Below are 16,478 nucleotides of genomic sequence, written 5' to 3'. Positions count from 1 at the left end.
TCTGATTGTATGGGTGGTTACCTACCAGGTAACGCGTGTGGTTGGTTTGCGAGTCGGCAAATATCTGCCGTGGGTACCCTCTCAGTTGCGAGAAGCAGATCATAGAATGTTACATAGTTAAATGTCAAATAATGCAAAGAGTACGTGACACGTGTTTTGCCCTATTTTGGGCTCATCAGGCATACACACTCCACTGCCCCCCTCATCGGGGATCAAACCTCGGACGTCAGACAAACGCACTTCGACTGTGACATTGTGAGACCAAAAAATCCTCTTACAATTTCACATCCAGCCTATACCCTCCCAAAACATTTTTTTTTTATCCCTTCTTTAGTCAATATAAATTGGAAGGCTAACTAGATCAGTTTCATCATGCGTGTGGGATGACCAGTGTGTTAGAAGAAAAGAGATATCAGACTGGCCTGTATGTCAATCAATTGGCAAATGCCATAGGGAGGATATATGACAGAATAACGTTTAAAAAAATATTTTTTTGAATGCAACGTGATCTACTTGCACTACCTTTGCGATCTACCAGTCGATCGCGATCGACACATTGGGCACTCCTGGTCTACAAAGTAGATCATGACATCAGTTCTTTCAACCTTACATTGAATCTGACTGTATCGTTGTAACAGTAAACAACAGAGACCACCTACAGTCAGCAGCAATGCATTATTATTCATTTTTTCCACTACTCCAGTGATGTCTTCAAATATCAAGGCATGATCTGGTGTTACAGAAAGGTTTTTCCTTGCAACAGGTTGACTATTTTTAACATGTGGGTATTTTTAGGTGACTTGTCAGCCATAGAAGCTTTATCCATTGTAATGTTAGGCTTGCTGTCTTGCAGTGGGACCAGTTTGACAAGAGCACTGTTGCTTTTTTGTGTTTCAGTCACCAACCCTGCTTTGAGCCCCACCTTCATGGATTGGATTGGATTGGTTTGGAAATGTCGCACTCACTGAACCATCTAATTGTTGAATTGTACTGTATGTTTTAATTTGTACAGCATTTGATAGTAAAATATACCATGACCTGTTTGCAAAGAAAGATGCTTGCTAAGGAAATATGTTGTCTACTACAGTACTTCTTTTCTGATACAGCCATCTAGTGTTGGCTTACAAGCACAGCAATGCCTCACAGATGTTCATCGGTAACACATGGAGAATTTTCTCCATTTAAGTTACACCCTTTGTGAAGTATTTTAAGAATCCTTTGTGTCTGGTACATTAGGATCTGCAGATTCAGGGCCTGTTTTGCCCGCTTTGCATAACCACTCTCTGATTTAGTAGTATTTTTATTTGAATAAAACAATAAGTTACATTATGATTCAGTATAGTAAGAAAAAGATTAATTTATTTATTTCCTAAACCCACTTAATCCAGTTCAAGGAATGGGGTGCTTGAGTCTATCCTGACAGCATCTGGGACAAAGCAGGAACCAGTTTTGAAAATGTCACCAGTTTATTGCTGGGCACACCCCTTCATTCCAGGCCAATTTAAATTCACCAGTCAGCCTTACCTGAATGACATCATGTGGGAGAAAAACCAACAGACCCAGAGAAAAATCTAGAGTGGCCAAATATATAAAATGCATACAGGCAGCAAAGATCATCTTTTGAACCCAGTTTTCTTGAGCTGTGAGACAGCAGTGCTTAGCACTGACTCACTGTGCTGTCTAGTATGAACACTAAAAATCTAAAAACTGAAGTCAAATAGAAACTCAGTATCAAGCAAACTAAGTGCTGTATTACTAAAGACTGCAAAGCTACAATGATGTAGCAAATACACTGGGGAAACCAAGAGCAAAAGCTTACTTAGATCTCATTCTATTTTCAATGTAACATATTTGTTTATCATGTTATTAATCTAGTGGCCATGTGAATGCTAATATAGGTTATTAGTTAATATACTTGTGTAGCTTATTTAATGAATTACAAATTATAATCTAACACTATACTATACACATTGTAGCACATTGCAATATCACACCTATGTTACCTTTGAAGTAAGCTCAAATTCTCAAAGCACATAAGTCCCAAAAATTTCCAAAAAATGCCCACTAGAGGGAGATATTACTGTCAAAACCACAGCTAATGATAGGGCAACACAGAATCTTTATAAAATAAAAAGATTTACTCTTCACAAAAATGCCCCTCCTTACCCAGGAGGCCTCTTAGTGATTCTGGGGTTTTGCTGAAAGTAAACCCAGAATGGGGTTCAAATTCATCTCATGGTTTAGGGGCATAGTGAGTGCAGTGTTGGGAGGAGAGTGAAAAGCTACTCAGCTGGTGGGAGAAGGTCAAGAAAAATGAGAAGGGGAGGACTTTGGCAAGTTACACAGATGAGTTAAAGAACTGTTAGATATGCCCATAGCAGAGGAAGAATTTGCTGTCTTGCCCTTGTTTATTTTTATTTTGTGTTTCCTTATATTCATCCCTGTGTGCAGTATTTCTGCTTAATTAATATACCATTTATAGCTCACATGCTGATGTGCTTTATTGGTATAAATTCTGGCTGTTTCAAACCAAACTATACAAGAAAACTGTATGCACTCTTAGCATAACAAAAGGCAAAAGCTAGACAAAACAAATAAATATTATCTTAGGGAAGGAAAGACGGGGCATCAATGTTGATGGTATGCTTGTCCCATACTGCATAAGAAAACCTAGAAATCCTACCCAAATCATTAAGTAAGTGTGTATAAACCTCTTTGCCTGTTTTCTTAAAAATTCAAATTCTAATTTTGCAACAGAAAATACTGTATTCAGAAGCAATGATCATGGAAATACACATTAAGTTTTCTAAAGGGCCAAAAGCAAAGCAATAAATGTTGCCCTATATAGTGCACAATAGTGAATAATGAATAAAACAAATCTCCTAAAAGTCAAATAAAGGAAACACTTCAATAATCTTAATACGATTTTGAGCTATTATAACTCATCAGTACAGCTTAAATGAACCTTGCATAGATTCTGTGCATTTCCTTAGACCATGTTAGATAGAGGCATTGCTATTTTTCCATCAGAAAATTATTTGGGGTTTCAATAGTGGTGGTAAAGGGAGTCCCATGTGCTGTTTCTGAATCTTTCATAACTTCTTGAGATTGCATTTATTTACATTTACACCATAATCCCCACTCTAAAGCAGCAGGCATTTCGGAAGGTAGATTTCTTTAGTCATCAATCACACATGTGATGTTTTCCTTCTAAAACTAGATTAGGTAAGCTTTATTAAGCCCAATGAGTAATTTAGATAGATAGATAGATAGATAGATAGATAGATAGATAGATAGATAGATAGATAGATAGATAGATATTGTGCAGAAATTGCAAAATGATCTTGTCGGAATGAAGCATGACATTTCCTGATAGCAGAGGACAGAAAATATTCTGAGAGGTGCCTTTGAGCACCCTACAATGGAATGTCACTGTGGCTAAAAGTGCTACATGAGAGCACCTCCTGGAGGGGATGGAGGGGATTTTTCATGACAGCATCCAATTTTGCCACCACCCTCTTTGCCTTAACAGCTTCAAGTGTGTCCAGGGTTAGACTTGCAATGGAGCAGACTTTCTTGATTAGTATGTTCAGGCATTGTGTGTGTTTTGAGCTCAGGTTGCTACCCCAGGAGACCACAGTATAGAACAATACACTGGCTACTAAAGACTGATAAAACATTACCAGCAACATGCTGCATATGTCAAAAGACTCCTCAGGAAGTGCAGTCTGCTCTGGCCCTTCTTGTACAGTGCCACTATGTTGTCAGACCAGTCCAGTAGGCTGTTTAGGTGAACCCCCAGGTACTTGTAGCTCTGCACCACCTCGGCATACTCTTAATTAGTGACTGGCCTCAGAGGCTCTTGGGGACTCCAGAAGTTCACCACCAACTCTTTTGTCTTGCTGATGTTCTTTCTGCACCACAAGACAAAGTTCTTCCTAAGCCGCCTGGGTGAGGGGGAATAATGGAGGACTCATCCAAGAATCTGTAGGTGGTAAGTGCTGATTCCTGGAAATCTGCTGTGGACAGGGTAAAGAGAAAGGGAGACAGGACAGCTTCATTTGGTGCTGTATTACACACCATCATTTCTGACTCACAGTCTCTCAGGATCACAACATGCTGTATATCCGTCTGGAAGTCCATGATTCAGGAGATTGTGGGGGCATCAGGGTGCATAGCCTTGTGCTTTTTCCCCAGTAGGTGAGGTGGCATGGTGTTAAAATCACTAGAATAGTGTTAAAATCTCTGGAAAAATCATTATCCTGACTGTGGTGCCATTGTTAAAGTGGGAGAAGTCTACAAGTAATATGTTGATCAGAGCATCCTCCACACCAATATATGTCTGATAGGCACACAACAAAGGGTCAAGATGTTCTGAAACCAGGATCAGAGCTGTTTCAGGACTAGCCTTTCAAATGACTTTATGATACATGGAGTAAGAGCAACTGGCCCTAAGTCCTTGGGATCACTAGAGTGCCCTTTTTTAGCAATGGGACTACACAGGATGTTTTCCACAGCTGCAGAACTCATTGATAGAGAGAATAGGGGGTGAATGATCCCACAGAGCTGACTGGCACATGTTTTCTGCCCTCTGGGGTTCTCGATGTTGGCAGTCTAGGATGACTCAACAATCTTATGACTCCAGTGCTTAGTGGTAATTGCAAAGAGCAGTGGTGATAAGGGGTATCCTTAATACAAACGGAAGCTTCTGGACTGGTATACATTAGTTTGATCCTTGCACATATGTTCAGGCCAAACCCAAATTTGTGAAATGTGGTGAATAGGCAGTCCCATTCAAACATATCAAATGCTTTTTCTACATCCAAAGATAATAAAATTTATGGGGTGTTAGACTTTATGCGTGAATATATTACATTAAACAGGTGTTGAAAATTGGAATCTAAGCTTCTGCCATTAAGAAATCCAGTTTGGTCTTGTAATAATACTGAAGGAAGCGCTTTCTCAATCCTTCCAGCTAGAACTTTGGAGAGTATCTTAACATCATTATTCATAAGTGATATTGGTCTGTATGATGGACATTGTAATAAGTCCTTATTTTTCTTCAGAAAGACAGTAATTAATGCTTGGCAAAAAGTCAGGTGGGATTTTATGGTCTCTGGCTTCTATATATGTTGCTAATAATAGGGAAGCTAACTTAAGTAAAAAAAAATATATAAATTCAGTAGAGTATCCATCAGGGCCTGCTGCTTTCTCACTCTGAAGTGAGATTATAGCGTCTAGTAATCCTGAGAATGTCAGAGGTTTATCCAGTTCCTCTGCACAGAGAGTATCTAGCTATGGTATCTGTAATGCATCAAAAACACATTAGACTGTGTCTTGTCTTCTTTAAACTGAGTAGAATATAAGGACTTACAGTAGTCTCTAAATGTGTGCATTATATTTTATGGTCAATGATTTTATCTCCATCTGTGTTGGTAATTACTGATATTGCATTGCAAACTTCCTGCTTGTGGATTTGCTGACCTAAAATCGTATTAGCCTTCTCATGTTTATAGAGATGATGTCAAGATTTAAAAATGACTTGTTCTGTTTCTTTTCTTGTCAAGAGGTTGAATTCTGATTGCAAAGACTGTATTTTCCTATAAACTGCCTCATTTGGAGATCTGGCATGTTCTAAATAGATTCTGGTAATTTCGCTGATTAACTAGGATGCCTCCTTGGTTTCCAATTTTTTTTGTGTGGGAGAAATATGAAATAATCTGTCCTCTTAAAAATGCCATCAGAGTTTCCCAGAGTATTCCTGCAGAGATCACTGAGGATATATTTGTCTCTAAAAAAATCAATTTGTTTGGATATAAATTCTGTACAGTTCTTGTCAGCTAATAACAAAGGGGTTAGGAAGCCAGCTGTGAGATGAGTGATTTGAGCTCCATGATCAGAGGGGTGTGGTCAGAGATAACAATAGTGTCATGCTTGCAAGATTTGATTGTGGGCAAAAATTGTTATCTATAAAGAAAAAATCAATTCTTGATTAACAATGATGTACTGATGAGAAGAAGGAATAAAGTTTGGATCTGATAAGTCATAATCGATTACAAACTATGTAATTGAATTTGTAGTGTTAGATATTATCGCCACTGTAACTGAAGACTTATCCAGGTCTGGATTTAAAACACAATTAAAGTCTTTGGACATTATACTTTTATGAGTTTTCACATTAGGAATGGATGCAAATACATTTTGGATGAAGTCTCTATTATCCATATTGGGTGAGTAGATATTTATCAGAATCACTTTACAAATAAATAAATTATCCATCACTATTACATATCACCTTTCAGGATCAGATGCTATATCTGATACTACAAATGAAATTGTTGTATGTATTAAGATTCCCACACAGTTTTGATTTGTTAGTCATATGGATAATCGCTGTTCTTTTGAAGCAGGCATAGAACCATAGATTTTCTCAATGAAATATTAAAGAGATCAATGGATACATCAGCTAAATGGTTTTCACAAGTTTTTAAAACATGCAGGCATCCAACTGGACAGAATGTCATATGGAAATTAATTCATTTAAAAGTCTTGATTATGTCATGAATACAGAAAGCGAACAGAGTGAATCATGTGATACTACAGGAAATTGAATAGTGTGCTGCTTGTTATCATAATCAAAGTGTACATAAAAGGCAATACGTTCATGATGAAGAGAAAAAATAAATTAAATTGGATTAGGATTAACTTTGTAGCCCATAAATTGTTTCACACACTGTAACCTGACAATGGCAAAAATGGTATCTGTAATCATCTCTATAAAGTTTGCTGATTGTTTTCAGTTAATTTTCCTATTTCTGTCTTTGATTATCCTTAACCTTGCCTGTCCTGCTGCACATTCACAGTGAGAGAGAAGATAACACACCATTTTGAAGAGTTGTGAGATGCTTCAAGGAGATGAAATTGGTTTTTGTAGGCCGCAACTTTGAAGGGAGGGCTATATAATGGCACTGAAAAATGACATCAGTCAGGGATAGGTAACCCATAGCAGTTTCACGGCTGTATATAGATCCTGTTATTTAGTGAGTCTTGTTGCAGAGATGTTGTTCTCATTTGCCAGGCATCATCTGATGTTGTTAATGCACTGTGTTTAAAGGTTGGCACTGGTGGCCATGTTATCATTTGGGTTTGTGCATTATTCCTGTGTTAATGTGTGATTCTTTTGGTGATAATTATGCTCCTGGTTTTAGAACTCATCTCTTTGCTTTGGTAAATCGATTTTTGGTTGTTAATTTAAATTTGCTGATTTGACTTGTGGCTCTGGTTTTGGCTTGTACCCTGACTATGTTTCATGTACTGATCCTTATCATTAAAATCCTTTTCCGTCTCACTCAGCACAAAAACTAAAATCACTAAAATATGGGATCCTGAGATGGAAAAGATAATGATTAAAATTGAAGTCATTAATTCTGAATAACAAACTCTGAAAAAACAAGTGGCTGAAGCATGTGGATTCATAGGCAACACAATCTACACTCAGATTCCCCAGTTCAGTAATGGAATCCAGGCGTGCAAAAAAAAAAAAACAGGCCAATCGATTTAAGCAGTGGAGTGGGTCTCATAAGTGCTGCTCTTTCAGTGCTCAATCATCTCTCTCCTTCTCTCACACTCTCATACACACACCCCATCTCTGCACAACTTCTCAACATGGCTATATCCCTTCTGACAATTCTTCTGTTCCAGATCCGTGTGACTCCACCAGAATTTTAATTCCAAAAATGCTGCTGCCCACACAGGTAGTTGAATTACACAATTAGTATACATTAATAATGACTTGGCTTATTATAGTGACATTGGTAATTACAGAGCAATTACAGTGTAAGTGCACTGTAATAACAAACCTTTAATGTTGCAGTACCTTTTTAAGTTATGATGGGAAGAAAGAAAATGAATGCATCTAAAAAGACATAAAGCAGAAAAAATAACTGACAAGCCATGTCAAAAAATTTAAAAACATCCTTTAATTTGCTTGGGTTTGAAAATGTATATGTTTTGTTTTAAACTGTGTTGTTATTTCACAGATAATACCTTTAAATAATCTAGACATACGCTCAGGAGTCAGGAATCTCTCGGTATTAGAAATGAATAACGCAGAGCTAATGAAAAAAGTCTGCTTATGTGCCAACCCCTGTCAAACTGGCTTAGTGAGAAACTAAAGAACTTGATGCTCAACCCACTTGTGGCAGTGGAACATGATATGTGACACACGGCAGTGTATTTCTTTTATACCTTCAGATCTTTTAGAAGCACTTCTTTTAAATTCTTTCAGCTATGTTTTGGTTTAGAGTATTTGGAATAGCTTGTGGGTTCCACGTATCTTGTGCTGGTAAGTTTTAAACTCACTAATATTTTTTGCACTTGAAATTACTTGTAGGTTTTTCTGTTACATTATGTATTGTAGTGTCACGATGTTCTTAATATAGGCTCAATGTCAAAATTAATTTGACGAACCTAGTAATTCTTTTAAATTCCCGTATGAATGTCTTCTGAAATGTGATATGGCCTTCAGTTAAATCATTATAATAGATAAAGATAATCAAATTAAACAAAAAGCTCTTACCAGATTTGTACTGTATATTGTCATCTATTTAATATATTGTTTAACTTTTGGAGGCCGAGGCTCGAAAAATTTAAACATATAGGAAGGAGGGGATTTGAGCTACAATCAATGAGATAACATTCAGATAGGGATATGAAATATAAACTGACCTGTATATAAAAAAGTACATTAGTTTTGGTTTCTCCTCTATACACCAGAAATGCTTTGAATCAGAAAGCACAGTCCCTTTAAAAGAGCTCCTCAAAAAATAGATGTTAAAAGCTCATAAAGTGAAAGAAAGCTACACGGGCATTTCTAGGCCCAAAACTCCATCAATCTACAGTCAGGCAGATGGAGCACAAACTGAAGAACCTGAGTGTTGATTGGTTAAATTCACCGATGCATTTTGTGCAGCACGGGCGCTCATGTTGGAAGAATATTTTCCTGGAAATTTGCCATATTGCAGTATTTTCATTTGAAGGGTACATTAGCTTACAATAGTGACAATATTATGAGTGTTGGATACTAAAGTGCTCCCTATGTGTTATGTCTAAAAAACGGCGATCATGGAGCTGTTTTTATGTTGGCTTTTCCAGGTAGTCCTGTCCTTCTCAGAAAGGTCTTGATCACCTCGGGAGCGTGTCTCTCTCATGTCAGAAACCAGGGGCACTACACTATTATTTCCACAGCACACCAATGGAAAAACATTTGCGTAGAGTATAATTATCAAGTCACTGAAGGTGATGAATAATTGAGAATGGTATTATTCCATTTAAATCGGTCTTCAGCAGTCAACAGTCATTTCGATCATTTAATTTTTACTTTGACTCGTCTGTGTCTCAGATGCTATACCAATTTACGAATTAATACATTGTCCTTGTTTTTTTATTACCTTCTTTTCAACTTGCCATTTAGGAAGGCATTCAAATTCAAGCTGTACTTGCTGAAGCAGGATTTTGTTAAAAGTTCAGGTTTAAGGTCATTGTTTAAGTTTAAACTATGCCATTCATTTTTTTTTATTAAATTCCTTTGTGTTGTTTTAACATTTAATTTGTGGCTTAGTGTGTATTTACTTCATGATTTATGCATTAATTTTATACTTACATGTTTTAATGTTAGATACGATTAATCATGATTAATTTCATACATGTATATGATTAATTAGCTAATTTTTTTAATTGTATCCCAGCCCTAATATATATATTTTTACTTATTGATAGTTCATGGCCATTGGCTGCATTTTGCTTGTGTTTATCATTCCATCTGTGTCCTTTGTTGTTTGAAGCACAGTGGTTAGCACTGCTGCCTCACAGTTCAGATTATATTTTTGACCATAATAATCGTCCAAGCACAGTTGCCAGGTGCTTTGCTAGCCCTCAGGGACGATTAAAATACCATTGCTCCATTATAATCCAACTTCAAATCTAGTTCAATTCCCCTTTCCTCGTTGACTTCATACATTTAATGGAGTTTGATGAAGTTGCTAAACATTCATGTAATTTTGTCGAACTCACAGCTGTTCGTTTATCGCTATTTAGTACCATTGCTAGTATCTCTACAGTTGGATGCTCTGCAAATATTCAAAGATCACTGCAAGAACAAAATGTTTGATGCTCAAAGACAATAATGAACCTTACCATGACAGCAAAGGCTTTAGATGATCATTGATGGTTACCACACTGAAAGTAAAATGTGTTCCGTTTTACATTTGACAAAGTGTATGCTGTGTTTAGAGAACACAAAATGCCATGTACCAAAACCAAAACTTCATCCCAGTCCTGAAACATGGAGAAGAGTGCATCATGGTGTAGGGATACAGGACCTGGATGGCTTGAAGTTAATAAGGAAAGAAATTCTACAGGTAAACATCAGGTCTTCTGCCTGTAATAGGAAACTCACATGAAGATGAATAGGATGTAATAGATGTAATAGGAAATTCTCATGTAATATTACGATGACCCCAAACACCTGAACAAACTAACAACAGAATGGCTTAAATAGCGGAAATTGCACAGAGTTGTGGCCATGGAGCTAATGAGAAGCTGTGATGTGATCTGAAGCAAGACATTCATGAAATCATTTCAGAGACAGAAAAGAACTGAAACATTTCTGTACAGTGGAAGATGTCAAAATACCTCCTAAGAGGTCTTATCAGCAGCTACAAGAAGCATGTGATTAAGACTGCTGTTTCCTAATGCAGGTTCTACCAATTAGTGAATTTGAAGATTCACAAATGGTCCCTGTGCTGGACCTGGAAATTGAAAAATGAGCAAAAAAGATATGACAATGCAAAATATTTTGTAGTATTTATTTATTTAGATTGTCATTATCTAATACTATGACATGGATGATGATCAAGCCATTCATGCAGGAATAAGGAACAGTTCACTGGATTTGTAATTATTTTCTCACAACTGTACATTTCTCTTTAAATTTAACTAAGGCCATCCATCTTTAGGAGCTCTGTGCCTAGCTGCAAGGTTCTCATTGTTTTCTTAATAACTTTACTTTTTATTTTTTTCTCATGTTAACTTCCTTATTGTACTAACCCCTGAAGACTTTGCCTTTAAACTCATTCAAACGTAGGGGTAAGTGTACAGGACTGCTTAACTAGCAAAGCTTTGCCTGCAAACAAGGCAATTAGGACAGGGGCTCAGCCCAGTATGGACCAGGAAAAATAAATAATTACAGGAGTGATTGAAGACCAAATCTGCATACCAGTATGGGCATATGGCAGCTGCAAATATGTCAAAACCTGTCCATGGAATTTGCATCCAAAAAAACAAGTCTTCAGGAGACACCTTGAGGGACTGGTACAGACAGAGGAAGGGAATAACATCAACCAGTATGTGACAGGGCAGGTCACTCATGCTAAGGGTGCCTCATCCTTTAACCAAGACATCAAGGTTACGGAGGACAGCCAGGAGGTCTGTACAGTCCCTTTATGTAGGCTGACCCTTCTCTAAATGCAGAACAGGAAAACCAAAAGCTTCCTTGAAGGTGATACCATTTAAAGACTGTATAGGGATTAGAGTGGAGGTAAAACATCATAAAGATTATCATAATTAATGTTTTTTTTATTTCAATCTAAATGATGTAGAAATTGGCCAGATTCACAAATGAAATTGACTAGTTCCTAGCAAGCTATGCAGTTGTCATACCCTATCATGTCTTCTGATTGACTTCTCCCTTGCAGGTGACAAATATCTGCCCAACTATGTCTGTCTGGCAGTTACACTCGTTTGCAATGTGCTATCAATTGGAACATATTAGTATTTCGTAATTCATTTAGCAATAAAAGGCAAGGCATTTCTAATTCCAACAGGTGGCACACTACAAACAATAGAACTGCTATTGGAAATGCAGTTTAATTGTGGCAAAAGACAAGTTGACACTAAAATCTAATAAAGGATATTTTAAATAAAAAGTATGTACATAAAAAATAGAAACAAATAAAAGAAGTATTAATCTCTTTTTAGTCAAAAAACATTATGGCGATATTTCTCCATTAAAATAACAAAATGGGAGCAGGAATAAATAATTAACAAATTCCATTAACAGCTATAAATATTAGAGACTGGCCTCCCAGGATCAAAGTTTGAGAATGTCCCCAAGGTCACCCCATCAGCTGCTTCGCTCTGTGTCACAATCATTAATATGTAAGAAATTGGATGAACAAGAGGAGACCATTCAGTCCATCAAGCCCATTTGTTTAGCTAATAGCTAAGCTGCCCCAATATCTCCAGATTTTTCTGGGCTCAAATGGGATTAATACTCTCTCTATTTCACTGTCTTTTATTGATTATTTTTCCTTTTTAAACTTTTCTTTTTTAGGTTATAGTGTCTGTTGTATGTGTTGTCTTTTGGGGTGCAAAATTAAGTGCATTTCTTTAAAACATACAAAAAACTCTTTGAAATGGTTGTGCTGAGAATGACGTTGTGTGCATAACGGACTGCAGTTATACTCATTTCAATTAGATTTAAGTTCTAGACTGATTGACAAAATGTACTGTGTTGTGACCTGGGTCAGCTGTTTGTATTTGTATGAATATGTGCTATATAAATAAATGTTGTTTTGATTGATTGATTGATTGATTGATTGAGCTAGTTACTCATATAAAACCAATTTAGAGTGTCCAGTGCACATGTAGGGAGAATATAGAATATCCCAACAGACGTCAACCATGTCAGGGCCAGTGTCCTAAAGCTGTGAAGCAGAAGTGCTAACTACTGTGTGTATAAATGTACCATAACTACATTTTCTGGTCAGAGTCTGTTGCTACTGTTCTGATTCTACCATATTGTCAAAGCATTTCATCACTCTACTGCCATGCACTATAAGTTAACTCTTTCAAGTTTATTTTTTTGCTTGTTTGTAATGACTAAGTTAATAAATTTTTATTGAATCATCTTTTATTTATTGTATAGCTGCAGTTGGATTCTTGTATCCTTTGTAATGCACTAGTGTGAAGGGTACCATATGGTCTAGCAAAATAAAATGAAATATTAGACACCAATAACAGCTCACTGCACGATAACGTGCAGTGAATACACTTCACATTCATAGTTTTCATGATCTTTGTCTGTACGTTTAGCATTCGTTTGCTCAGAGGTTGATGCGCTTGCTGCTTTCTGAGCAGCTCTTCTTTTCTCCACCCTAGTGGCCCGCTTCTTCTCTTCTTTCGTCGGCATCTTTTCACATTAAAACTGATTAGGTCAGTGTTTGTGTTGCAATTACTTAGTATGTTTTCTTTAATTTTTCACTTAAGCTGCCACTTAAGTCGTCAATCTGCCTCAAGAATGATTTACCTAAGATATGAAGAGGTAGGCGAAGAGGATGGCAAAGGTGGTAGGGATGAGAGCGGTACACATACACATGTGCCGCACGGCCACCCTGCTGGCTGCTGCCGAGAGTTGATTCTACAATAAAATAAAATAAAAAGAGGAATAACCTTGGAGGTCAAACATCACCCCGAAAGTGGATAGTAGACGTCACATAGTATACGTGTACCAAATTTTAGATAAATCGGTCAAACAGTTTGAGAGCTACAGGTGATTCAAAATCCAGGACAGACAAACGAACAGCCGCGGCAGTGTATTATCTATGAAGATAATTCAATGAACAAGAGCAAACGCAAGCGCAGCCAATTCGCAGCAAATAATGCTTTGGCTCTGATCAACACTAGTGCTCAGGTGTCATTTCAGACCACCAGCATTGTATGCTGTTAAAACTTAACACACACCTCATTATTATATATACACGCCTATTATATATAAAGATGCTTTTGATTTTAATTATCTTCCATTTAAGTTTTTACCATTGAGATAAAAATAAATTCTTATGTTGCTAGTAAATTAAATTTGTACTGTGTCTCCAGCTGCTGCTAGACTGTTTGGTCTTGCTCAAGAAGCCTACAATATAAACAGTGTAATCAAGATAAATAAGTAATTGATAGATTTTAGTAAGGTTATTCAATAGTCACCACAGATGCTGACAAGACAAAGAAAAGTGAAAAACACAACCACAATTATTGCAATAATTACAAATCAGCAAGATTCAAACAAGGGTACACTCAGCCTTGACTGAAATGCTGAGACCTATGGCTTCTCTAATAATGATGAGCAGATCACTCCGTTGTTGGAATAAAAAGTAAAGAGAAGGGAGGCTTTCCCTTTAGATCACATATGTGCCCTTAAGGATCTTCTTATATAATACGCTACCGTCGCTGTTTGTTTGTTTGTCCAGGATTTTAAACCACCTGTGGCTCGCAAACTGTTTCCACAATTGACCTGAAATTTGGTACACATATACTAAGTGACGTCTAGTTATCCGCTTTTGGGGTGATGATTGGCCTCCAAGGTTATTCCTCATTTTATTTTTATTTTATTTTATTGTAGAATCAACTCTTGGCAGTGTGCAGCAGGGCGGCTGTGCGTCGCATGTGTACGGGCGCTGTTCTTATCCCTACCATCTTCACCACCACTTCCCCTACCTCTTCATATCTTAAATCATTCTTGAGGCAGATTGAAGACTTAAGTGCCAGCTCAAGTGAACAATTAAAGAAAACATACTAAGTAATTGCAATACAAACACTGAATTAATCAGTTTTAAAGTGAAAAGATGCCGAAGAAAGAAGAGAAGAAACAGGCTGCTAGGGTGGAGAAAAGAAGAACTGCTCAGGAAATGGCAAGCGCATCAACCTCTGAGCAAACGAATGCTAAACGTACAGAGAAAGATCATGAAAACTATAAGTCAAATGTATTCGCTGCACGTTATCGTGCAGTAAGCCGTTACGGCTACACAATAATAAGTTACAGTATGTACAATTGGTGAGGAGCTCTAAACCACTTACAACTTTAAATGTGAGAAGAATTAAAATCAGCTGTAAGCTTATATGGAACCCAGTGAAGTTATTTAAGAGCTGAACTTATGTGGTCATTATTTCTTAGTTCTAGTTGTAATTCTTGCTGTCATGGTTTGAATAAACTGCAGAATAGCAAGTGAAGTATTCAAACAGCTCAACAATAAAATAGAATAGTCAACTCTGCTTGAAGCAAATGAATAAGTGAGCTTTTCATGACAGTGAAGTTGAAGAATCCATGCAATGGTCACACACGAACATTTTATGGAATCCACTAACTTTTCTCATGCTTTCCTTTTTTAGTTACACTTTCTTTCAGATCTACTTACACAACTGGTTTAAACAGCAGTGATTTGCCAATATTCATATTGGAAGAATTTATAGATGACACAGAGATGTACTATTATGACTCCAATACTACGACATGGATCCGTCAGTACGAGTGGCTAAAAAATGTTGAGAGTCCAAGTTTCTTATCAACCCAGAAGGAGATTTCATATTACCTACTGAATGCCAGTGCTACTAATGTCAAGCCCTTAATGAACATTTTTAACCAAATATCTGGTAAGCATATTCATTTATATGTTCAGTTGATATACTGTGTGGTGGAAGTGATGAGGCAAAACAAATACATCATGAAAGAATAAACCAATCAAATTCAAATGAATGCATTTTCCATGTTCTGGGTTCTGCAGTTTTTCCAATGCAAGTTCATGGAAGCCAGAATTACACTGGGTGTGAGGAAGAAATCAAACGTGGAAAGGATGTCAGTGAATCAGAGGGCACACTCACTCAATACTGAATGCAATACAGGGTCCAGGTCTTGATGAGACACCATCACAGAGCCTACAGACTCACTTGCCTATACTCAGTCACACTTGGCACAGCTTTAGAGGAATTATAAGAAAGTGGCAAGTGTATTTTTCTACTGGTTTGTAGTGGCCAGTTTATTTTTCTATGCAATAATGTGCTGGGGAAACGGCATCAGTGCAGGTGATGATAAACTGATTAAAAAGACTAGTTTGATCTTGGGAGTCAAACTGGACTAACTGGAAGAAGTGGTAGAACAGAGGACACTCTGAAAGCTGCTTACTGTACCGGACAATGACTCCCACTCCCTGTATAAGGTTTTGACTAAACAGAGGAGCAATATAGTAGCAGACTATGTGATGTCATTTCTACCCTTCAGCATCAGGGTCTATAATGAGTCACCCCTCAGCCAAGGTGGTATTGTTCCTTGTGTGCTGAATGGAACTGAGCAGGTCTAGTAGACATCCATCCATCATCCAACCCGCTCTATCCTAACTTCAGGGTCACAGTGGTCTGCTGGAGCCAATCCCAGCCAACATAGGGCGCAAGGCATGAAACAAACCCCGGGCAGGGCACCAGCCCACCGCAGGGCACACACACCAATCACACACTAGGGACAATTTAGAATCACCAATGCACCTAACCTGCATGTCTTTGGACTGTGGGAGGAAAAGAGAGCACTCAGAGGAAACCCATGCAGACACGGGGAGAACATGCAAACTCCACGCAGGGAGGACCCGGGAAGCAAA

The 16,478-nt window shown here is 37.5% G+C and overlaps 1 protein-coding gene across 1 annotated transcript in view; it reads left to right on the top strand.

Annotated features, from left to right (window-relative positions):
* Positions 1 to 8,210: 8,210 nt before the first annotated feature.
* The window catches only part of LOC120538575, a 62,299-nt gene continuing 54,031 nt past the window's right edge, over positions 8,211 to 16,478 (top strand). Inside the window, exons 1-2 of the mRNA XM_039767969.1 lie at positions 8,211 to 8,344; positions 15,223 to 15,483. Coding sequence (XP_039623903.1) covers positions 8,290 to 8,344; positions 15,223 to 15,483 — 316 coding nt within the window. The 5' untranslated portion in view covers positions 8,211 to 8,289. The remainder of the gene's footprint in view (positions 8,345 to 15,222; positions 15,484 to 16,478) is intronic.

Source organism: Polypterus senegalus, chromosome 11, assembly GCF_016835505.1.
Source record: "Polypterus senegalus isolate Bchr_013 chromosome 11, ASM1683550v1, whole genome shotgun sequence".
Taxonomy (NCBI): domain Eukaryota; kingdom Metazoa; phylum Chordata; class Cladistia; order Polypteriformes; family Polypteridae; genus Polypterus; species Polypterus senegalus.
Note: the sequence above shows the minus strand (reverse complement) of the source record. Positions and strands in the feature narration are given on the sequence as shown.